Here is a 24,926-nt window from a genome sequence, read left to right on the forward strand (position 1 = left end):
TACCAGATGTATACATTTTAATATGTCACAAACCCAATGCATTCGTAAGCAGGCCCCTCCCATGAGATTCCATAACACTTTAGATACATTTGCAACTACACAGCTTTGGGTCATTAATCAAGTTAACATTCAGAAATTATATATAAAATTAAATACTAAACTAATTTTAAACAAACCAGGAGATTAAAAACATGGCTTGAAGTGGGTTCGAGGCAACTGGTTTTGAATTATCCACAGCTTGCCACATGAACCCACGGTTAATGCCAAGAAAGCAGAAGGAAAACTGCTGTGAAGGGTGGCAAGAACAGAAATGCTATGAAGGGTGGAAATTTAACTCTCAGATCATGCACCTACCTGTCAATGTATCTCCTTGCTTCCACATTGTCTAGCGCAGTAACAACTACATCTTGTGCAGTGTAGAAATCATCACTGTAAACGTTCTCAGTAGCTGGGCAAACTTTGTTCAGATATGGGTCTATCTTGATCTGAGGATTGATGTTACGCGTTGCTGTTGCTGCTGTACAACTTTTGGGCTTCTAACCAAAATTAAAATATTAATCAACTTTAGTTAATATTCTTGCTGGAAACAAGGCAATTGCAATGCAAAACAAAAGCTTCCAAATCACTGATAACACACTCAAAAGAATCATCCCTTTAGTGAAATGAGGTATGAAATAATGAGCTGAATATACATGTAACGCTGACTCTTGAGCAAAGAAAATGAATAAAACATTCTGTTTTACCACGTTGAACTCTGAAATTCTGGAAAGAACAACTGACAGCAAAAATTAATCAAAGTTCTGTATTGAGGCCGATACAAAACACTTCCTAAAGTAAAATACAGTGGCACCTCGGAAGCCGACCACCTGTAAACTCGAACATTTCGGCTCCTGAACGATCAAAACTGGAAGTGATTGTTCCAGTTTTCGAATGATTTTCGGAAGCATGAAAGTCCAGCGCAGCTTCTGATTGGCTGCAGCCAATCGGAAGCCGTGCCTTGGAAGTTGAACAGACCTCCGGAACAGATTCAATTTGACTTCCGAGGTACAACAGTATTTTGTAACTGGAAAGCTCAGAGACCATTTATAGAGCATGTGTAAGCCAAGCAAGACCACGGATACAGTAATACCTCCGCGGACGTCTGCCCCTTCGACTGTCCATTTCAGCGAACGTCCGCAACAAACCCGGAAGTACCAGAACGGGTTACTTCCGGGTTTGCCGCTCATGCATGTGCAGAAGCACTAAATCGCAGTTCGCGCATGTGCAGAAGTGCAAACCACTCTGCGTGTGTGTGCAGAGCGGCACTTTGTTGAGTGTCCCTTTCATCGAGCGTCAGGGGCTCCGGAACGGAGGTACCACTGTACATCTAGTCACTACACCTCCCACAATTCTGCTCTCCTGCGTTCATCACAGCTCGTGATCATCACCCAACCCAGTTAACCCTTCCTTAACCCATGGAAATCTGGATTCTTGTGCATGTTGCTACTAATTTAATATTGCTGTTGCTATTTTGGCGTTCTTTCCCTATTTTTTGTCTTTAATGTTATTCTACTGATGTGGTTGTTAGCTGCATTGAAAATTCTTTTTAGGAATGGAAAGATGAAACATGCTGTTATTTATTAAACAGCAGCAGAATACTGGCAATCTGAAACAGCAATGCCTCTCTATAGCATCTCTATATATTTCCCAACCACTCTACCCAAAATTATTTTCACTGGAGACACCATGATTAAACCTAAAACATTATTTTTAATAATAATAATAATAATAATAAGCCTTATTTACAAAAGAAACTCAAGATGATCAACAGATTAAATACTTTATATGATTAAGCTAACTTATAACAAAAGAACACAAAATTTTTCTAATTTTTTTGGGAACAACAAGTTCAGTGATACTATCCAACCTTAAGCTGCTTATAACTTGCTCCAACAGTATTTCTTTATGTTCTTTATTGGTATATTTTGTTTATTAATAAAATAATAAATAATAAAATAAAGTTATGGTATTAATTATTAATTGTATAATGAATAATATAATCCAAACCAGACCCAATACAATAAAACGCAACAAACAAATCCAACAATCATTAAAATAAACACAACTTAAGCAAGTAAAAAAGTTATTCAGTCAAACTTCTACATGCCAGGTGTGTGCCCTGCCTTTTGAGATATGCATACAGCCCTGATGTTAACCACATCTTCACCAACAAAATCAATTTATTTTGTCCTAGGGACGACAGAAGGGGACGACAGAGGACGAGATGGTTGGACAGTGTTCTCGAAGCTACGAACATGAGTTTGACCAAACTGCGGGTGGCAGTGCAAGACAGGAGTGCCTGGCGTGCTATGGTCCATGGGGTCACGAAGAGTCGGACACGACTAAACGACTAAACAACAACAAGGGTAAATATATGAAGATTCACCTCAATAACTTTAAAATAGCTCTTAAAATAGAAAGTTTATTCCACAATCACACTTGACTTTTTTCAAAAAATATGCACAAATTGCTTTTTCTCACCAACAGCTAGCTCCAACTTACCTGTATATGGTGTGGACGGAACAGAAATTGCCTATTTAAATTGGATTTTTCTATTAAGTCAGGATCTGTAATTGTAACCTATAGTAGGTTGGACAAATAGGTGGAATTAAAAGTTATGGTTAATATAAATTTTGATTGTTTCTAGTTTGAATCAGTCCTGAAAGCCCTCAATTTGGTTACCCCCCCCCAATTAAGAGAGAATTTTCCCTTTACCCTAAAAAATGCATGTTCTGTCCAGAAACAGATTCAAAGCTCTTTCAAAATAACAAGACTACAAAATGGCATGAATTCAGGCTTACTTATACAACTAGTAAATTATCACCTAAAAATGCCACATAACGATTGACCAACTAACCTACAGATGTATCAAAATTGCTATGGTAGTTTACCACTACCTAGAATTCTGATAAACACATATTCCAATACATTGTGATTTCTGGAAGTTCAAAAACAGAAACCAAAGCATGGAAATGTGAGATTACAGAACCCAAATGTGTAGTTGTAACAAAGCATCCCCCATTATTACATGGAGAAATTGGCAGGACAGAGATTCCCCTCCTAGTTCTATCACACCCAAGGCATAATAGATCTGATCTTACTAAGATCATAGAATAATTTTAAAACAACATGCAAACAGAGTATAAGGAACTGAAATTAGTATGGAAAACCAAACCTACCATGCCCCTTTCTTGGCCAGTGCCAACACCAAGGAGCGCAAAATTTTTCAACATTTCACAGCCTATCGCACCACAACCAACCTGCAAAGTAATAGATGTATAAATTTCCAATCCTTACACAGATATTATATATTTCCATCCTTTATGCAGCTAAACTTTTAGTTGAGCTCCTTGTTTGATAGAACTAGAATACACAAACTTCTGGGGGGGCGGGGTATCCCTAAATTGTTGGGGTGCCAAGGACATATTGACATGCTAACCTACCTATTGGCTGGAAATTTAGACAGCCTTTCAATTGTGAAATGAAAGATAGAAGATGCCATAAAGAGAAGATTATACCCAACAAGTTAAATACTGGACTGAAACGCATCAAAAGATGCAGAATTCCTGATCCTACTATAAAAGGCATCACTATGAGCCATCTGGGTATTTTGCATGCTTTAACTCACTGTATGGGATGCAGGTGGCGCTGTGGGTTAAACCACAGAGCCTAGGGCTTGCCGATCAGAAGGTCGGCGGTTCGAATCCCCGCTACTGGGTGAGCTCCCATTGTTCAGTCCCAGCTCCTGCCAACCTAGCAGTTCGAAAGCACGTCAAAGTGCAAGTACATAAATAGGTGGGAAGGTAAACGGCGTTTCCGTGTGCTGCTCTGGTTTGCCAGAAGCGGCTTTGTCATGCTGACCACATGACCTGGAAGCTGTACGCCGGCTCCTTCAGCCAATAACGCAAGATGAGCACCGCAACCCCAGAGTCGGTCACGACTGGACCTAATGGTCAGGGGTCCCTTTACCTTTTAACCCACCACTATATGTTCTAAACTTCCAGGAAAAGGCAGTTTCAAAGTTCCAACTAATTCACAGAACAGTAATTTCTAAAATACTTGTCCACTGGGTTTTCTTACTGCAATATAATATAGACTACTATCCAACAAAGGCAATAGGTCAGCGCTGTTAACCAGGCTGGTGGTTCAAGCCCACCCAGGGACGGCTGTGGGCAGGATTCCTGCATTGCACACAGCTGGACAAGATGACCCTCTTCTAACTCTACAATTCTGTGATATAATGTCAGACATCTCCTACAAGCCATGCTTACCAAGAAAACATTAAGATGGTGCAGCTTCTGACACAAGGCGTCTCCAATGCAGGCTCTCAAGGCGTCGTACCTGTCCCCTCTGTTGCAGACAGATGTGGGAAAGAAGTGAAGATAACATTGACAGAAAGAGACACAAATGTTTCAGAATTGCTTCACTTGTGTACTGCAGTACAAGGCAACAAAGATGCTCATATTTCCCTAGCATACTCTCCTCCTTCCGATATCACAAAAAAGATTATTATTAATTCTATTTATATACCACCCTTTATGAAAAGATCTCAGGGCAGTGTTCAACATTAGAAACACATTACAAAACATCTATGATAAAACATAATAAAACCATGATAAACAGCATACTGACAGCCAGCCTACTAAGAAAATAATAGTCACAGTCTTCTCTCCTATACTTTTACAGGCTGTAGATTATTAAATAGCAATAGGTCTCGTTAAAGAGGAATGTTTTTGCCTGGTGTCTAAAGACATGTAATGATGGCACCAGCGAGCCTCTCTGCGGAGAGCATACCACAATTGGGGAGCCACCACAGAAAAGGCCCGTTCATTTGTTGCCACCCTCCAAACCTCTCTGGGAGGGAGGAATGTAGAGAAGGGCCGAAGGGCCTCAGATGGCACAGGGTCTGGGTTGGTTTGCATGGGGAGAGGCTGTCCTTAAGGTATTGAAGTCCAGAGCTGTGTACATACACAGCTGTCAATTGAAGGCAACACTTTATGCACCTGAAGAAGTTGGCTCTAGTCCATGAAAACGTATGCCACAGTAAGTCTTATCAGTATTTCAGGTGCCATATTCTCATTGTTTTGTGTTTTATTTTGCTCTAAAGAAACATAGCCAGGAAGAGCCAAAGCTCAGCTTTGCATGAATAAGGTCCCACATTCAATCCCTAGCATCTCCAGGTAGGTCAGGGAAAGACTCCTGCCCGAAACTCTGAAGGGACATGGCCAGTCAATGCAGAATGTACTGAGCTACAATAAATCAATATTCTGCCTTGGTATATGGCAGCTCCCTATGCTCCTCTGGAAACAGATAACCTCATCTTCTCTGAGCAGGGCCTGCTTCAATGGGTTAGGACAGGGATAAGGAACCTTTTCATTCTGAGCATCACATTCCCTCTTCCCTTGCCATCCCATAAAGCAAAAGGCATTAACACAATTTAAAGACACATTCCAGCCAGGCAAAAGCATTCAGAGAGGGCATGGGAGATGCTCCTTGAGAGATATGACCCAGGAAGGGTATTGAGGGCTGGATAGAGGGGCCTAGCTCTGAGGTTCCCAACCACTGGGTTAAAAAAGTACACATGTATACATGTTTTATATAAGATCTTTTAAATATGCATGCCTTCAGATACAACGGCAGCATTCGTGTAGTGGTTAGCTGGGATTGGGACCAGGTGGATCCAAATTCAAATCCCTGCTAGGCCATGAAGCTCGCTGGATGACCGTGAGCAGCCAATATTTCTGAGCCTATCCGACTAAACAGGTTTGTTATGAAGGTAAAATTGGTGGGGAGGGGAGATAATTTACACTACTCTGAGCTGCTTGGAAGAAAAGTGGAACATAAATGTTGAAGAAGTAAACAAATTATTTGATTAAGGAACAGAGCAAAAGCAGCTTGACTGTGCCATTTTTTACCTTGGAAGGAATTCTTCATGGCTCACTTTTTCCAGAAATGTGACTAATTCAAATGCATCAGTATACAACTGGAGGAGAGGAGGGAAAACAAGATTCAGCATGTCTTAAAACATGCTACACTAAAAATACACTAATATATATATATATATTTCATTACAGCATACAACCTGGTTTGGGGGGGGGGGCGGAACAAGATATTAGACTGGTGTGGTAGAATTCTAGACTGCACCACTTCAGACTGCTGGTGGTATATTGCATTAATTACCGCTCCCCCACATAAAAAGTTCCCTTCATGTGACACACTAACACAACAGGAAAATGGCTATTCTCCACAATGTTTAGTATAAGCAGGGAGTAGTTTGGTTTTTTTAAGAAGGGAAAGCCTACAGAAATGAATTTCATACTTAAAAGTCTGAAATGATATACTGCAATGCTTTATTACCTCCCTCTACCAACTCTTTATCTTTCGCACATAAATTGGTTCTTGCTTACTTCAAAACAAAACTGATATGTGTGCAACAAGCAATATATATCTATGGGATGCTTTGCCAGCAGACTAGTACTATGTCTCATAATTTACTATTTATCAATTTAGTATTCTGTTACTGTGAATTTAAATGTCCAGAAAACACCTTTAATACTCTCATCTGTAGTAATTCCTTATAGTAATGCATCCTATCTTATAGTGGGAACACTCTGACAAGGCAACACAGCAGGAATGATCGGTGAGAAGGGCTGCTGCCATGAACCTGGCCTCTTGGCAGCCGAGCTGCTCCTTCTTACTGAGATTGGCACTATGTCCATGCATCAGCAGGAGCACTAGATTGGCTACCTTGCCTGGGCCGGTTCACTCCAGCGGAGACCCCTCCATGGGCCCGCCATTTCCAGGGTCCACGTCGACACGATTTCCGGCACTGGGGGGACTCGCCGAGCGGGCGGCTCAGTTCAGGGGCAGCTCATGGGCCGGTTAAATGACCCTCGTGGGCCGCTTGTGGGCCTTGGGTTGCTGACCCCTGCTCTTGACCATGGTGGAGTATCATGAATGAACACTGTACTCAGGTGTCAACTCTTCCCCCCCCCCCAAAAAAAGGGGCTAAATTCATCACTTCCTGGCAAACTATTCGGACAACCTTGAAGTCTCACTCAAACCAAAAGGTTGCCAGTTTAGACATAATAGTAAACTATGGCTTCCTTAAATCTGAAATACAGAATTAAGGCCTGGATGAAAGAAAGGGAGAAGAACGCTCATTTGCTATTCTCCACCATCTTTGATGGTTCATCTGAACACAAGCAATATTATGCTCACAGCATGCTCTCGTCCCTAAATTTATGTAACCTAATCCAAAACAAAGACAGCTGACCCATTGTTGCAGGGGAGAAAATTTTCCTGTCACTGCTTTCAAGACTTCTTGACTGGCAACACCACCGAGTGCTGCTGTAAGAGGTGCCAAAGATCCCTGAGCCATCCTTGATAGCCATTTCACCATGTCTTCATTAACTTGAGGCTACAATTTAAAAACAAAATAAGAACAATGTTTGTATACAAATAGCATTCAATTCTTTAAAATTAGTAGGTTGCTGATTTGGTAAATTGGTGCACAGTAAACATGGGAAGTAAAACACATTAGAGGTAAGAGCTGTTTCTCAATTAAAATTCAGTCCTCAGCTTCTGACCCTTTGACTATGGCAATTGCAAACTGGTAACTGAGCTTCTCACTGCATGGGGTAGCCACGGCAGCCCTAAAAAACATAAAGATAATCCTCCAACATGACCTGTTAGCCTGGAATATATTTTAACATGGAAAATGTTGGAACAAGAGCTCATTGAAAGCAAGAAGCAGCAACGGGAAAACATCAGCAAAGCTACATTTTTGTTTACATAACCCTCACTGGATTACAATCTTTCTATTCTTCCAAACTGTTGCTCAAAATTTGCCTTGAGAAGTTTGGGCAATTTCAACTTACTACTGATGTAAAAACAGTGCTTACAGAATCAGTGTTACTTCCAATCCATTTAGAGTAAATCTTTTTTTTGGGGGGGGGGAAGGTCCCAAAAAAACAAAAGGGTTTACAGTACTGTACTACTATATGCCACGGCCGTAGCTAGAATCTCTTTGGCACAAATGTGGAGAACAAGTCTAGTACCCACTAAGGAAGAATGGCAGTGTAAAATGTTGGCTGGTCTGATGAACAGGATAAGAGAAAACGAAGATAAGGAATATAAGGAGGAATGGACAATGTTTATTGACTACTTCAAGAACCAGTATAGACAAATATATAGCTTAGCAGGTCTCGTGTAAATCCAGCAGAGTTGAAATAGATAAAGAGTATTTAATAGATAACAAATTGGATGACTAAAAAGATGTCCTTTCATGTGATAGAAAAGCAAAAGGAAGCAAGAAAAGTATAGAAAGGAAGTCATATGGTATAGGTATACATATTGTATTTGGTATGAAGTTTTAAGTGAGACAGGGGGAGGGGAGGGGAGGGGGGTTAAATATGCTCTCTGTTCCTGTTTTTGAAAATGAAAAAAAATGTAACTATACATTAAAATCTGAAAATTTAATACGTAGAGCTGTTTCACATCATAGTGTCACATAGTGATGATATCAGCAACACAACCCCAACCATTGTGCCTATTTTTAAATGAGAAGCCACATAACTGAGAGCCAGTGTGGTGTAGTGGTTAGTGTTGGACCAGAACCTGGGAAAGCAGGGTTCAAATCCCCACTCGGCCATGAAGCTCACTGGGTGACCTTGGGCCAGTCACTCAATCTTAGCCTAACCTACCTCACAGGGCTGTTCTGAGGTTAAATAAGGAGAATACTTGCTCATTCATTCATAATATGTATGCGTGGTAGTAGTAAGATGAGTGTGTAAGAGATTAAGGGTATGAGTGATGCATAAGTTTCATTGGTCAGTTATTAAAATTTCCTATATACTGGGAGGGTGGGGGTGGAAATAAAAGTTAAAAAAGTAAAAGACAGATTTAGATGGCATGCCTCTCTTTTGAAATACAAATGCTCAACAGAATGTTCACTAAGATAGCTAAGGAGCTGAGCAATGGTCTTAATTACATTTCTGCAGTTTCCATGCAGGACAACTTTTGACTGATGCAAAAGAAGGTACTGTAATGCATCACAAAGATGCTCACGTGATAAAGATATAAACATACAAGAGAGACAGCAGAGACCAACTACAGCAGAAAACTGAAGATGATGAGGGATCTCACAAAGCTCAGTTCAACATTTAAATGCACTATACTATGTAATTACATGCATTACTACAATCACAGGTGAGTATGCTAGGTAGCACAAAATTACTCACTTTTCCTTCCAATGTTTTACTTATGGACACTGCCATCTTCAGCATCTCCTCGGCATCCTGAAGGCACCTGCAACCCAAACAAACAGCATAGCATCTCTGTTCCACGCAGCACCTCTTATATCTGCTACCAGAGCTGGGGCTGCCTAATGAGAATGTCCTTGCCTACGTGAGGCTGACATTTAGTTGCTTCAACCGCCAGGAGATTCAGCTGCATTTGTTGGAACATTTTCCCTTGCTCTATTGACGGTTGTATCACTGTCTATTTGATTGTGTTTTAAATATACTGCAAGGTGCCTTGAGAACTTCAGTTAGTAGGCAGGGTATAAATACTTCTAAATAAATACATAAAACAGAAGAACTCAAAAGGTGGTTTTAGCCAAGCCCCCCCCCCACCTTAACATTTTTTTAATCCCACCCACCCCCAAAAATACCATATTGTGGACAATAGTTCCAATTCATGGCCGTAAAGCAGTGGAGAGTCTTAAATGTTATATAAATACATCAGTCTATCCTCAACTAGCCAACAGTTGAAATTTCTTGTACAACTGACATAACAAATCGATTCTCTGCCCATGACTCTCCCAAGTAGCAGGGATAAGAAAATCATGGCCTCAATTCTGCACACATTTAGGCAGATTAAATCCCACAGAAGCCCAAGTGAATTGTAAACAGCTGAACTGTGCACAGGATTGCAATTCAGTTAATTAAATAACCTGATGAGTTACAGTTTAAACTGCTATCGATAACAATCTCTCCACCTATAACAATATTAACAGTGTACGCACCAACCCAAACTTTGTGCAGCTGTGGTACAGATATCTTACCCAATTGTCGGCATACGAGCAAAACTCTCTTGAAACTGATTCAAGGCAAGCATGGCAATGTGAATTTGCAAAGGGGCCTGCAAGGAGGAGAAAATAGTGGATGATCAGTAACATGCAGAGCAATCACATAAGAAGAAGTCTGTATACTCCAAGGCAGAGCTTTCCGAACTGTGTCATGACACATTAGTGTGTCGGCTGTAGTATGTAGGTGTGTCGCATGAATCCTCCCTACGCTCCTCCCAGGGCTGGAAAGGGGTTAGTTTAACCTCCAGTTTGCTAGTAAAACTCCCGAAATGATGCATGTCTAAAAAGCATGTTACCAGCATGAAAAGTTTGGAAAGCTCTGCTCTAAGGACTAACTACATTAGCTTGTTACAGCAAGAAGCCACTAAGGCCTTAAGGGAAAAACAATGCAGTATACAATATTTTTAAAAAATCAAAGTGTCATATTAAAAACGAAACAAACAAAAAAAAACCAACCTCAGGCTTGCTGAAATCTGCAACAAGGCATGTTGGGTTAATCAACTGCTTCTCCAGCTCTTGCTAAAAGGTAAAAAAAAAATCAATTTGCACACACTTTAGAACAGAAGAAAGCAAAGTACATGCAAGCATCTTTAAAATTTCCCAAACGTTCCCAGGATTAGCTTGCAAATTTTAGCAGGGTGTAACTGTAGGTACAATTCAAAAGACAAAACCAGAAATGGGAGTCATCATAGCTCACTAAGAACACATTAAATGGGAAATACTGTTGGGGAGAGGAAAACCTACCTCTGCCACAGATACAAATCTGACTAGGAGCAAGGGATGGGTTTAGCCTCCATCACAATGAATGCATCCTTTTACTCTCTGCTATGTAAGTGAACAGGTGCCATGGTATAAGAAAATGTAAAGCACAAAACTTGTGGAAAACATTGCAGTAGAGACAAAAGGAGTTTGGAACACACCATGTTCCAAGTTACAAGGCTAAAATGTGCAGCTTAAAAATGTGTGATCTGATGTACAGACCCTTTGCAACACAAGTGAGAAGACCAGGAACTGTACCTAACCTTGTGTTGTGCCCTACAGGTACTCTGAGGCAAAGGCTAAGCAAAAGATGTATAGACTACTTCCTTGAATCAAGGGGCTTCAAACACCTCCAAAGCTCAAGACAAAATCAGAATCAAGGGAGAAGAACTGTCCCTGTAGTTATACCTCTAATGTACTGCAAACCCCTTTGAAGTACAGTATAGCACAATCACCAGAAGAAACGAGAGACATTCACCATAGCAAGAAGGTGTGGGTAAGTGAATTCATGTATCCCTGATTTTATGTTCTGTCATTTCAACGTAACCTTGCCCTTTTGAGATCAAGTTATACAGGTGCCTCATATGAAGAAGGGCTAAATAATATTTTTATTCAAAAAGTCAGATCCCTGGCCTGAGCACCAAGCTTCAATGATTTCTAGAGGTGAAAACAGATGTGATCACTGCTGACTGTTGTCTTTATGCAGGATACTTACAAAATGGAATATCTTAGGTGTCTTTATTTGGATAGCTATGCCGCCATGTAAGTAAGGTTCCATATCCACCGTATTCCCAATGCTAAAAGAATAAGGTGATACCACTGTAAGAGAGGAGAAAGTGTAAATCGCTGTTAGCAAGGTAGTTAAATGAAGCAGAATTACAGAAAGAGCAGAAAAAACACTTTTGATTTTATACAGTATCTGCAAACCTAATGGACTTTCAAAGAGTTAACACTAAACATGTACTCTTTGGTGGTGGACTCTCCTTCATTGGAGACATCTGTCATGGATGCTTTAATTGAGATTTCTGCATTAGAGGGGGTTGCACTAGATGACCCCCAGGGTCCCTTCCAAATCTACAGTTCTATGATTATGCAAAGCAAGCACATTTCCACAATGTATTTAACTCCTGCTAGTCATGGAGAGAAACTTAAGCAAGTTGCTGAAGTTCTGCCCTCTAACTACAGTATTTAAAAGCCTGAGTTCAAGATTTGATGCAGGCATTTCTGCAGAGAGTTTCAAGCCAATCTGTGCAGCATGTCTCCCAACGATGGAGCAATGCTGAACAATAATGTCATGAACTGGCAGCAACAGAGTTAAGGGAGCACACACAGCAGAACAACATGAAAGGGATATGCATTTCAATCAATTTGTAAAGCAGTGGCTGCACACAAGCAGGAAAGCTATACAAAACATGGCTTACCAGTTATTTGATGCGTAGATCCGTTTAAACACTGCATTCCATTAACTTCCCGGAAAGTTACAAACTGTCCCGTTTCAAGCTTATGAGGGTTATTATCAAGGCAAGTGACGATACCAGGATTGGACTGAAATTGTAAAACACCAAAAATTAGTAGGGGAAAGAACCAATTGCAAGACATTGCCACACAAACATTCTCTTGGCTCAAACAAATACACAGATTGAAAATCATTGCAACTGCAGCATAGATACTGCCAAAAATTCACTTGTGTGGCAGAATCTAAACTGGCAATAATTTTCAAAAAAGTTTCACTCTTTTAAGTTATATATTTAAAAGGACAAATATTCTCCTTTCTTCAATCCATAAAGATGCAACAATCTCAGACAGCACACCCAAACCTGAGACAGTTTTTTATACATAAAACTAAAGGTGGTGAGGACATCTAGGACCAGATGCTCTCTACCTGTATTTCCAAATAAATGATCAGAAGCCAATGGTGTACTGTTACCGTATTTTTCGCTCCATAGGACGCACTTTTTTCCTCCTCAAGAGGGAAAATCTCTGTGCGTCCTATGGAGTGGAGGCGGGGGTGGGGGCGCCCAAAAGATCCCTGCTGGGAGATCAAAGACAGCGGCAGATCCCTGCTCTCCAATCTTTGCTCTTGCTAAAAGCGAAGGCGGGCAGCGGGAGAGACGGGGGTGGCCGAAAAAGCGCCCGAAAGCACTCCTTTCGGCTGCTTCTATGTCTGCCCCCACCTCTGCACCACCGCTGCCGCCTCTCGCTGAACGTGGCAAGAGGCGAGGGGAGGTGATGCTGCTGGTTCTTCCCAGCCACCTGCTTTTGCGAACTGAGGCAGCGTGGAGCAACCAGCAGCATCTCCTCCACTGCCCGCCTCTCGCTGAAGACAGCAAGAGGAGGGGGCAGCGGGGGGCAGGACCAGCGGCCCGAAAGGAGCCCTTCCAGGCTGCTGGTCCTGCCACCGCCCGCCGCCTCTTGCTGAATGCGGCAAGAGGCTGGGGGCGGGACCTAGCGGCCCAGAAGGGGAGAGCTGCCCTGACGCTGTGCGCTGCGCTAGCGTTTCCCCCCCCCTTGCTTTAAAGCCAGCTGGGGAGAGGAAGATGCTATGGTCCGTCCCTTCTCCCCAGCAGGCTTTAAAGTAGGGAGGGGGAGAACCGCTAGCTTCATGCACAGCGTCAGGGCGACCCCCCCCCCTGCTTGCTTTAAATGCAGCTGGGAAGAAGGGATGGACCATAGCAGAGCAGGAATGTGCAGCCCAAAAACTGCTTTCTCCTTCTTTGCAGCCGCCACTGCCAGGTTTCAGGCAAAAAAATTTTTTTCTTGTTTTCCTCCTTAAAAAAAAAATTAGGTGTGTCCTATGGACCGAAAAATACAGTGCTTTTCAAATACAATAGGCAGTACCTATTTAATTGCCTGTATAGTTTCTCAGCTGAACCCACCCAAAAAGTATATTCCTAGCAGAGTAGATGAAGCCCTGGGTTTGAGTCATATCTCTGGGGTATCAAGAAAGGGAGTCACAGAACTGGTAGGGCCGGTCACTGCTGCCACCAAGAAAAGGGTGTTTTCTCTGTGGCTGATACGAAAAAATAAAATCACAGTAATGATTTGCCTCATATACCCTTCTCGCTTGCCCAATTCATGCACTTGAGAAAAGAAGTAATTGTGCCTATGCTAGCAGAGTAGCATGTGCTACAGTTTCAAGTTCTGTAATGTAATTATTGCAGCTACACTTAAGTAGTTCCTATAATTATGTTATACGTAAGTTAATGGCACATTGATGGCATATTTTTTTAAGTTCTAAAACTGTGGGGCTAATTAGACCCCACCACAGTAGCTTCCTCAGAATACACTGGACTCTCAAACTGGACTGATATAGTAAACCTTGCTATCGTCCTCACCTGAGATATGTTCGAAATGAAGATTTCTTTTGGCTCTTCACCTGTGGTGTCCAGGACTTCAAATTCATCACCAAAGTCACAAAACAGGCGTGCCCATATCCCATATACATCTGCACTTATAAACTATACGAAAGGCAAATAAGTTAAATAAATTTCACAATCTTGATTCAAAGCAAAGAGATAAAATGTAAGAGGATAGCCCCCAAATGATTCTTCCTTCCCAAACATTGGTTTGACTGCATTAAGTGTACAATTTCCTGTAGGGAAAACTCCACCTCATACAGGTAAAGGTAAAGAGACCCCTGACCATTAGGTCCAGTCAGAGACAACTATGGGGCTGCGGTGCTCATCTCGCTCTATAAGCAGAGAGAGACGGCATACAGCTTCCGGGTCATGTGGCCAGCATAACTAAGCAGCTTCTGGTGAACCAGAGCAGCACACAGAAATGCTATTTACCTTCCCGCCAGAGCGGTACCTATTTATCTACTTGCACTTTGACGTGCTTTTGAACTGCTAGCTGGGACTGAGCAACAGGAGCTCACTTCGTCGCGGGGATTTGAACCGCTGACCTTCTGATCACACAGCGCCACCCGCGTCCCACTATATTTGATATATATAAACAATATATTTGAGGACATATAATCAAGATGTAATTATCTCTTCCCTGCATTTGCATGAGGTCTGAAAATTTTATCTGCTTCCTCTTCCAAGAGTCAAAAAATTACCAACCCTTTCTTTCATTGACTAAAAAGCTTTTTTTTTTTTTTTGCTTATCCTGACTGGATCAGTTTTTGATTACAAAGAGAAAAAATGGACAATTCAAAAGTAAAGGTTGCCTTTCTCTGGAAAACTTGCAGTTGGTGTGAATTTACCATTCGTATAACTTTCTGCTTCTCCTTGCCTCTTTACCTCAGAAAAACATAGACCCCCTCTCTATTTTAACAAAAAGATTATATAAGATTTGAAGAAGCCTGGTAGCCATTACATCTGCTATATAGTCAAATGAAGGATAACATGCCTAAACAAGCTTGTCTTTTCTACATTATGTATTTTGCCATTTTATGTTTTCTTCCCTTAATTTTAAATGCCATATAAATTCCAATTTTCTTAAATAAATTTATTTTTAAGTGAATGATGTTCCTTGTGGGTTTATTCTCTACCAGCCCATTATTCTGCTCTGTCCAGCATATTACCTGGTGTGCTCCCCAAAAACCATGGGGGTTTCTTTTTGTACAAGGATTTTAATTCAGCATTCCAGCCGCTTGATAAAAGGTGGCTGGTTCATGTTGAAGGAGATTATCCTTTAGGTACCAAGGTCCTCAGCCACTTAAGAGCTCTATACAAGTTAAAATCAGCACTTTGAACTGTGCCCAGAAACTGACTGGGAGCTAGTGTAGTTATTTTAAAACCAATGAGATCTGCTGACTGGGCATGTGAGCAGTCTAGCTTATTTATTTTGCACTAACTGTAGTTTCCAACAAAAGCAGCCATGCATACAGCAAACTGCAACAATTCAAACAAGATGCTCCCAGAACACTGATTAACTGTGGGCAGAAACTCTCTGTCCAGGAGAGGTTGGAGCTGGCAGATCAGGCTTAGGTGTGCTGAAAGGCCATTGGGGTCTCCAAAGACAAGCCTTATCTTTCAGAAGGAATGCAGTCCTAATCAGACAGGATCAAATCATATCCCAGGTCAAACAAACCACTCACAAATAACCTCTATTTTGCCCGGGAGCTTTAGCTTATATGAGCACCCAACCAACTGAATACCAAACCCAGACAGCAATTCAGCGAATTGGTCCAGAACAATACCATGGCCAGTGGTGTGGAATGCTGCTGAGGGGTCCAAGAGAATCAACAGGGTCACACTCCCTATTTCTACGTCAACACAATGGAACCTGTTTCTTACTGAACTACAGCCTGAAACTGGATTAAAATAGATTAATGTGAGCAGTATCATCCAGGATCATCTGGAGCTGTGTGATCTCTAAGTGCCCAGCACCTGGATTCCATATACTCAACACACATGCAGCCGGAAACTCCTCGGATACCTTCATTTTGTTCTCGCTGCTCAGTTCTACTGTACTGTAAAGGGTTCCAACCTCTATGAGGAAACTAAGTTATGAGCTCTTCATGGGCATTTGGCACAGGCATATCCAGGAACAGAACAAGGAACAGTACCAAGTTATAATAGTGTCTGCATGGAAATAATTTAGTCTTGTAACAGATATGGGGAAGTTCTCAGAAGTAATGGACACAGCCATTTTTTGTCAATATATTATATTCTCACTGTTTTGCATTACCTTAATAGGTGGGTGTTGCTCACGGCAAAAGTCATTTATCTTCTTCTGTAGTGACAGCTTCATCTCAGTTACTATGACACACTTTTGAAAGAAAAATCCCAGAGATAAATTCTAAGTTATCAAAGGCCATGAACTTAACTAGCCATATATTCAAGTTTCTTCAAACTGTAAGTTATATACCATATATTCCGGCATATAAGACGACCCCCAACTTTTCCAGTTAAAATACAGAGTTTGGGATATACTTGCCGTATAAGAAATATGGCCCGGCGTATAAGACGACCCCCGACTTTTGAGAAGATTTTCCTGGGTTAAAAAGTAGTCTTATACGCAGGAATATACAGTAGCCACAGCCGCAAGGATTTGCACATTTGCACATTTCTGACACTGAACTATGAGCCATCAGAACAAGCATTCCAGCTTCTCTTAGCCTCTGGACAGGTGCTTCGCTTGTTCTGCTCAACCAAGGTGCAGCTAAAGGACTTAAGGGAAGGGTTAGTTTCTCAGTCTGTGCCATTGCAAAAGCTACAAGAATTACTCTTGCTCCTAAATGCCTTCAGAGTACCCCACGAAGCGAAAGAATTATTCCACTCTTCCACCACCATCTGCAAGTCCTCTGTAAGATGGAGATGGGGCAGGTTCTCTTTAAGTACCTTTAAGTACCTATAGGTACCTTTAAATCCCTCCCAGAAAAGTGAGATAGTGAACCTACCCCTTTCTCAAGTATTTTGTATTTGCAAAGGGACTCTGGGAAGGGTAAGGAAAGTCAGGAATAGTCACAAATAATGATTGGCTACCACAAACAGCCAAAATTTGCAGACCCCTGAAAAGAGGACAGATGTTTCAAATGCATGCCACATACCTGGTACTTTCTGAGGAAAGAGATGTCTGTAACTTCATTTAAAGGGGCAGTTGATGACATCACCTGGACATATGGGTTTAGCTCTGCAATGTGATGAAGTGATGCCTCACCTCTGAAATACATTTTCCAGTTGCATTATCAATAGGTTATACCTTTAAGTTCAGCCATTCAAATATGGCACCAAACATTACTAGAGCACCTGCTAATATAAATGTTCAAGTCAGCCATGATTAGTACACCAACTTTCTGGAAGGTTGAAAAGTACCAATCATCCAAATTAGGAAAACATTGCTACCTAGTTGAGAGATTATGTACCAGAAAACCAGTTATTTATAAAACTGTGTGAACTCAGTATGTATGTATGTATTTAACTTTGATCACATGATTTTGAAAACGAGTTCAGCATTATCTACTGAAGAAAATGTTTCACTGACGAAATGATTTTACCTAGGGGCAACCAAAGTGGGACACTCCACAAGTTCTTGGACTAACTCCCATCATCATTGGCCAAGCTGGTCTATCTTAGCCAACATCAGCTGGTTAAGCTAAGGTTTTACTTAAGTTACCTGTGCTTCTGATTCAACTTTTAACTACAAAGGTCAAGTTAAATGTGCAACAGTGATCTGTCACCGACCATCATTTTAATTGCAGGCTTTACACGGAACTTTGCTTTGTTAAAAGTCAAATTTGTCCCTCTGAAAGATATTTCACACTATACTTTAGGTATAAATGCATTATCTATTGAAGAAAATGTTTCACTGAGGAAATATTATAGTTATGTGTGCTGTAAAGTTTTCCACTGCTGTATTTTGCCACAGCAAGTTTTCCGTTCACAGAAATGTATTGTTTCATGCAGTGAATCTTAACAGAGGAGAAAATCCTTCAAGGATACGACTCTCAATCTATAAAAGCCTGAAATGCCCTGTCTTACTTTTGCTGTTCTTAACCCACTATTTGCAACATTGATGCCACTAGAGAAAGACCACAAGGCTGAAACACATCCAGCAACTGGAAATATTATTTACCATATATAGTGGTGATCACATTTTTAAGCATATCATTTTGTCAAACAATGTTTATAATAATTTTACCATAGTATTGTGGCTTTTTTAAGTACTAGATTATATGTAAAAGTAAATTGATTAAAGCATTTTGTATCATACTGCTTTCCTTTGATATTGCTTTCAACTGAAAAAGGGATACATCCATACAGTATTAGTTACTAATGTAAAATTGTAGCACAAAAAATAAGCAGCTACTGTATATCCTTAGTTCCCACATATCATCTATTCAGCACAGACAATGGTGTGGCTTTACTCCTTCACACAAAACAATACTGTACCAATTCTGCAGGATAATTGCACTCATTCTTTTAAAAAATTTTTAAAAAATCCATGAAAGATACCATAAATGCAATTCCAGCTTCTCTGCTGCAAAAAGCTAACAGGAATCAATCCAATTTTTCTTGAAAGTGACATTTAATAATAATAATAATAATAATAATAATAATAATAATAATAATGTACTTAAAACTGGTACAAAGTCGGACAAAAACCTTCAAAAGCTTACGGTATTTGTGAAGAATTGTACACACACCTGTTTCTTAAATTTAGAACATCATCTTCACGAACAAAAAAGTTTGTCCCTAAATCCCACGTCTTGCACTGCTTGGTATCATGGATGGTAAGAGCCTTCGGAAAGGATAAGGGATACAAGATTAAAATTTAGTGGCAATTATATAATGTTTTGTACACTGTGATTACAAGTCATGTGAATTTATCAAGTTTATGGCATAGGGCCAACCTAGACATTTCATTTGTTTTACAGTGAAGGGACACTGTTATCTAGCAACAAAAATTAATCTGCAAAAGTACGTAGTGAAGCACCATCAGAGGGAGGATTCATTCAGCACTGCAAAGGACACTGAAATGCAGTGACCAAATTTAAAATGCAGAAATCCTAAATGAAGACTTCTGGTGCTGAGGAATATTAAGAATATATTACTGAGTTTTGGAAGAGCAAACACTTCCCACTGTCCCAAGACAGGACCATTTTCTTCTATTCTGGACTGTCCTTGCTCTTCACCTCTCCAATTGTGTTTTTTTTAATCCATGCCAGCACATATACAACGCTACAAAAAGTAGCTTAAGGACAAGTTCTAAATGCTTAAAAAGATCCCATATGCTGCAGGTATTGATTTATAAAATAATAATATTTGAGGTCCTTTACCAGTTTTAGTTGCCATCTAATAGAACCAAGATGCCTAAAAATAGTCAATGCATTTCGGTTGTTTTTAAAGCAGAACTATCAAGATGGAATTCTTGAAGTCAATGGAAAACAAAAACCCATAATGCCTCTTGGAGAGCAGAGAGCAGCCCTATCCTCTAGCATGCCAGTGCTTAGATAGTGGCACATCCACAGCTACTCTTCCCACAGAAACCATTGCTTCATCTTGGACACTCCAGCACTGCGGTCAAATCTGTTGGCATGCCACATTTAGGAAACTTGTGTTAATAACATTTTACTAGGGAAATGGTAATGGCTGAAATCTATGAAAGTATCCTCAGTTATCTGAGGAAACATTCTAATTTTAAAAGAAAATTTACTTAGAAAAAATCATTCTCCTTACCTTTATTCCTGCAAGAACTATGTTCTTAGCTGAAAAAGATGAATATTATAAAATTTATTTATTAGATAATTTTCATCAAGACCCTTTGGCAATACAGTGGTACCTTGGGTTTGCAGCCATTCTGGATTACAACTGTTTTGGATTACAACCACGTCAAACCCAGAAGTGTGTGTCCCTTTTTCTGGATTGCAACCCCCTTTTGTTTAAATTACAACCCTTTTTTTGGAGGGGGAGGCCCCATTGGCGAAAGTGCGCCTTGGGTTACAAGCTGTTTTGGTTTACAACTGGACCTCCGGAATGGATTATGGTTGTAAACCAAGGTACCACTGTAATTCAATTTTTTAACTGCTCCATCATCTTTGAAAAACAGTAATTCCTTCTCAATCCTATCCCTATGAATTACACAACTGTTAAAAGATTAGCCACAGAAATTCTATGCAATTCCACTTTCATTATAATCTGTAACAAAGATATCAGCCATATAAACAAATCCCGAAGTCAACAAAACATTCATTAAAGACTTAAAACTTAGCACAATGTAAATTTATGCACATTTTAATATGTAAATTTTATCCTTACAAAATGTACAACAGGGAGAAAAATGGTGTTTCTTAAATTACCTATCTCCACTCCAAGCCCACCCATTCCACTCAGGAACACATGGGACTGAGCCATCTTCTGCATTGCTGTGTCTCCAAGAACATACCTCTGCCGACTATGTACAATTAAGAAAAGAAAAAAGAGTAAATAGCCATAAAACAATTAATCAGTGGCATGATCCCTTCTACAAATGAGACTACTTAACAAAGAGGATCCAAGTGGAAAAAGATAATTTGACATCAGGACATCACAGGGTACAGAGTTTCAACACAAAATAACCATTACCACTGGTACTTTCAACATAAAGGATACAGCAGTAACATGATTTTCAGAATATTTGCCTTTCTTTTGTATTCTAACTCATGAGAGTACTAAGCACAAAGGCTGTAAACCTGCATGCAGATGAAATGGGATTCAAGCAGTCTGTGTGGAGGACTACAGCAAAAGTAATCTATGGTGCTGAGTCAAGAACATTGCCATTTTTAATTTCCAAGCTAGGCCATTGTATCTGCACATGACGATAAAGGCATTCTATCTAAAGAAAATGCAACTTAAGTCAAGTACAGAAAATAATTAAGGGGTTCCTTAAACATAGTTTTACATGAGATTATGCATTGTTCTTTAAACACAGTACAAAAGACTTGCCCAAGTTTTGAAGGTTATCACATAATCAGCAAATGCTATTTGAATTTGCTCTTCAGTCATTGCAACAAAGGCTTTTCAGTCGTGCCAATATAGACTACTCAACCGTTGTAATAGCAAGCTGACAATAGCTAGACACCATTGAAGATCAAGAACCATGGCAGCTATGGTGTGTTCCATACATCAGGAACCACTAGTATTTGAACTTTAGCGAAAACAAGCCAAATCCATCATTAGTACTATTATGAATCTACTATGCTTCACTATGTTGCTCAATTACTTACCTGTACAAAGCATCATCAATTTCCATAGAATCTGCTGCCATTATGATATATTTGCTTGGACTAGAAATAAAAAAGATAGGTGTGATCACCAACAAAAAAGCAACACAGTTCATTCACTTTTGTTTTCTCAACTGAGTTAATACCGTGTTTCTCATATTATAAGACATGTCTTATATTTATTTTTTCCTCAAAAACACACACTATGGGTTATTTTCAAGGGATGTCTTATTTTTTTCCTCCTCCTCCTGCCGCGGCCAGCATTGCTGCTGCGCCTATCACTATGTCTTATTTTTGGGGTATGGCTTATATTCCTTGAATGCTTAAAAATCCTGCTATGGCTTATTTTATGGGTATGTCTTAAAATATGAGAAACAGGGTACATGAAAATATATGAACAGAAATAAACTGCATAGTTATGTACAAAAATAAGTATTTTAATAATATTGGACTACGCAACAACACGGTTGATATGGTCCCTACCCTGCAAGGAGGGAGTATAACCCATATTAGAAAAACAAGAGGCTTAAATGTTAGAAATTTAGATATGGGAATGGAGCACTGAGACAATGGCTACCATGCAGTATCTGCCAAACGTAAGGAACTAGCAAGAGCACCCTTTCCTTGTTGATTATTTCTAGAAAGACAGGGGGAAAAAATCATTGTTTTTTGAAACCTATATTGTAAGGGACTAAAAAAGAAACAATTTTAAATCCTTAAGGACCTGCAAGTCTCCTAGGTTTGCTTCAAAAGATAATCCCTTTAATAAGTACTTATTAGAATCCAATATTGTATGTCTGCTAAAATCAGTGTTTTAAGAAACATAGATGCATTTCAACCTTGTATATTGGGGGGGGAGGGGGGAGAGATAAGCCGTAGCAGGATTTTTAAGCATTCAAGGAATATAAGCCATACCCTGAAAATAAGACATAGTGCTAGGCGCAGCAGCAATGCCGGCCGCAGCAGGAGGAGGAAAAAAATAGGACATTCCCTGAAAATAAGCCATAGTGTGTGTTTTTTGAGGATAAATGGATATAAGAACGTGTCTTATTTTCGGAGAAACACGGTAGCATATACTTTGAAGGCCTTCAGTGCATATGAAACTGCTACTTATGTCCGTTTTCAGGCAGTTTTTGAGTTCTGAGGGGCTGCACAGAAGAAACATCTCCACTTCCTGTTTCAACCAAAGGTTGGTTTTAAGAAGCACAGGAGTCATTCTTCCTGTCATAAAGCATAGAAATAGAGACATAAGCCTTATATTTTTGGGAAATGGAGTGTTGCAGAGGTGGAGCTCTAATAAACACTGAATAGATCTTTAGATGAGATGGACCTTTTCACTCCATTCCAAACAGGAGAGAATTTATCTCTTGTGACCCATTCAAGTCTGTGTTGAAACACAATACGGTATTTGTTTAACCGAAAATGAAGCAGGAGGCCGGTCCACTATCCCTCAGACCTTGGGGGGGTGGAGGACTATATTGGGGGTGGTGAACGAATTCCTATGCCCCACAAATAACCCAGAGATGCATTTTAAATAAAAGCACACATTCTACTCATGTAAAAACACGCTGATTCCCGGACCGTCCATGGGCCAGATTGAGAAGGCGATTGGGCCGCATCCAGCCCCCGGGCCTTAGGTTGCCTACCCCACATGGTCTGAGGGGCAGGGGACCGGCCCCCTGCTGAAAAAGTTTGCTGACCCCTGGCCTAGCCCCTCCATTTCGGTCACTGCCTTGCACATATGCCCACGGAAATAGTAACAGAAAAGCAAACCTGGAGCAACAACTCAGGTATAGATACAGCAGCCTTACCTGCCTCCAAATTTCACAGTTCTGTCGCAAGGCGCACACAGTCTTTGATGCAGGGAGAGAGAGAAAGAGAAAGGTTCAACAACAACAGAGTGGTACACACTCTGCACATCCATGATGATTATTACTTCTTGTCTTCCAGAAACAATGAAGAGTTTGGGGTGGGTTTTCTTTCCAGTTCCTTAAGGACTAACACTTGGATTAATGGAAGTTGAAATATGGCATGGGCGTAGCCAGGGGGGGCAGGGAAGCAGCTGCCCCCCATCAAGTAAATCAATAAAAATACTTAACTGAGGTTTGCCCCACCCCCACATGAAGCCTGCCCCACAACATAAATGGTGGCTACGCCCATGAAATATGGCACTGAATTATTATTATTATTATTATTAGGGAGGGTGATTATGAAAGTTGAAATGTAGCATAGAATTTTTAATTTTGGGGCGTAATGTAATTATGGAAGCTGAAATTTAATTTGGAAGGGGGTGGGGGTGTAATTCTAGAAGCTGAAACCTGGCATTGAATCCTTTTGGAGAGGGGGCACGTAATCCTAGAATCCGACATTGAATTTTGGATTATTATTTTTTGAGAGGGGGCATGTAATTCTAGAAACTGAAATCTGGCATTGAATTTTGGATTGGGGTTGTAGCTATGGAAGCTGAAGCCTAGCATTGAATTTTGGGTATTTTTGGCGGGGGTGATAATTCTAGAAGCTGAAACCTGGCCCTGAATTTTGGATTTGAAGCGGGGATGTAACTTATAAAAAGCTGAAGCCTGGCATTGAGCTTTGGATGGGGTGGGGCTGTAATGATAGAAACTGAAACCTGGTATTTGATTTTAATTTGGGAGGGGGGGACCGAGTCATGGACAGCCCCTTCCCCCCACCCGAATTCACGTCGAACCAAAAAATAAAAATTGCCATGTGCGACATACTCCCTGTCACGCCACGGCTTCCCTCCTTCCTCCCGTCCCAGGTTTAGGCTGTGGGACTGGGGGGGGGGATGCTAAGGCCTGTGAAGACGCCCCCCCCCAAAAAAATCATCCCCTCCCCACCCGGTCGGACAGGTCCCCTCGGCCAAGCGAAGGCCCGGCCGGCCTCCCTCGCCGCAGAGGCCCCGCGCCTCGGCTGATTCCTCACCCGACGACACCCTCCTCGCCGCTGCCGCCGGCTGCCTCTCCGCCCCGTCACGCGGCGCTCCGGCTGCCCCGAACCTCAGGCCCTGAGGGAAGAAGAGGAAGCGACGGGGGAGGCGAGCAGGGCGATGAGGAAAAGGAGGAAGCGTCGTCGGCCGCAGCTCCGAAGCCGGCGAGGAAAGCAGCGCCCTCCCGCCCGGCCTCGCTCCGCCCCGCGGCGCCCTTCCCGGGTGCAGGGAGGCCGGGCCCGCGGCGCCTCGCAGGCCAATCCGGGAGCCGAAGCGACACTCCGTCCGCCTCCTGCCAGGACGGAGGCCTCCCCTTCTCGCCGCCAACCGCCGCGCGCGGTTCTCCTCAGGCAGGTAGGCCGGGGCTTTGCCAGTCGTTGCGTGTTTTCAAATGCAAAAAAAAGCACCGTGAAGAGGAGGAGGAGGCGCGAACGACGCGT

General features: G+C 41.3%; 1 protein-coding gene across 2 annotated transcripts in view; it reads right to left on the reverse strand.

Moving 5' to 3' along the window:
- The window catches only part of UBA6 (ubiquitin like modifier activating enzyme 6), a 43,134-nt gene extending 18,275 nt beyond the window's left edge, over window positions 1-24,859 (reverse strand). The window contains exons 1-20 of one of the 2 annotated variants that reach the window (XM_035135098.2): window positions 24,483-24,859; window positions 23,351-23,392; window positions 21,543-21,602; window positions 20,637-20,731; window positions 20,017-20,045; window positions 18,984-19,078; window positions 17,388-17,499; window positions 16,526-16,606; window positions 14,224-14,346; window positions 12,310-12,433; window positions 11,604-11,707; window positions 10,586-10,648; window positions 10,106-10,182; window positions 9,282-9,348; window positions 7,316-7,459; window positions 5,955-6,022; window positions 4,311-4,389; window positions 3,219-3,299; window positions 2,542-2,619; window positions 355-536 (exon numbers count right to left, since the gene is read on the reverse strand). In XM_035135098.2, the coding sequence (XP_034990989.1) occupies window positions 355-536; window positions 2,542-2,619; window positions 3,219-3,299; window positions 4,311-4,389; window positions 5,955-6,022; window positions 7,316-7,459; window positions 9,282-9,348; window positions 10,106-10,182; window positions 10,586-10,648; window positions 11,604-11,707; window positions 12,310-12,433; window positions 14,224-14,346; window positions 16,526-16,606; window positions 17,388-17,499; window positions 18,984-19,078; window positions 20,017-20,045; window positions 20,637-20,731; window positions 21,543-21,583 (1,643 nt within the window). In that variant the 5' untranslated portion in view covers window positions 21,584-21,602; window positions 23,351-23,392; window positions 24,483-24,859. The other variant, XM_060282244.1, reaches the window with a different exon arrangement.
- Window positions 24,860-24,926: the final 67 nt, after the last annotated feature.

The sequence above is a fragment of the Zootoca vivipara genome, chromosome 13 (assembly GCF_963506605.1).
Source record: "Zootoca vivipara chromosome 13, rZooViv1.1, whole genome shotgun sequence".
NCBI lineage: Eukaryota > Metazoa > Chordata > Lepidosauria > Squamata > Lacertidae > Zootoca > Zootoca vivipara.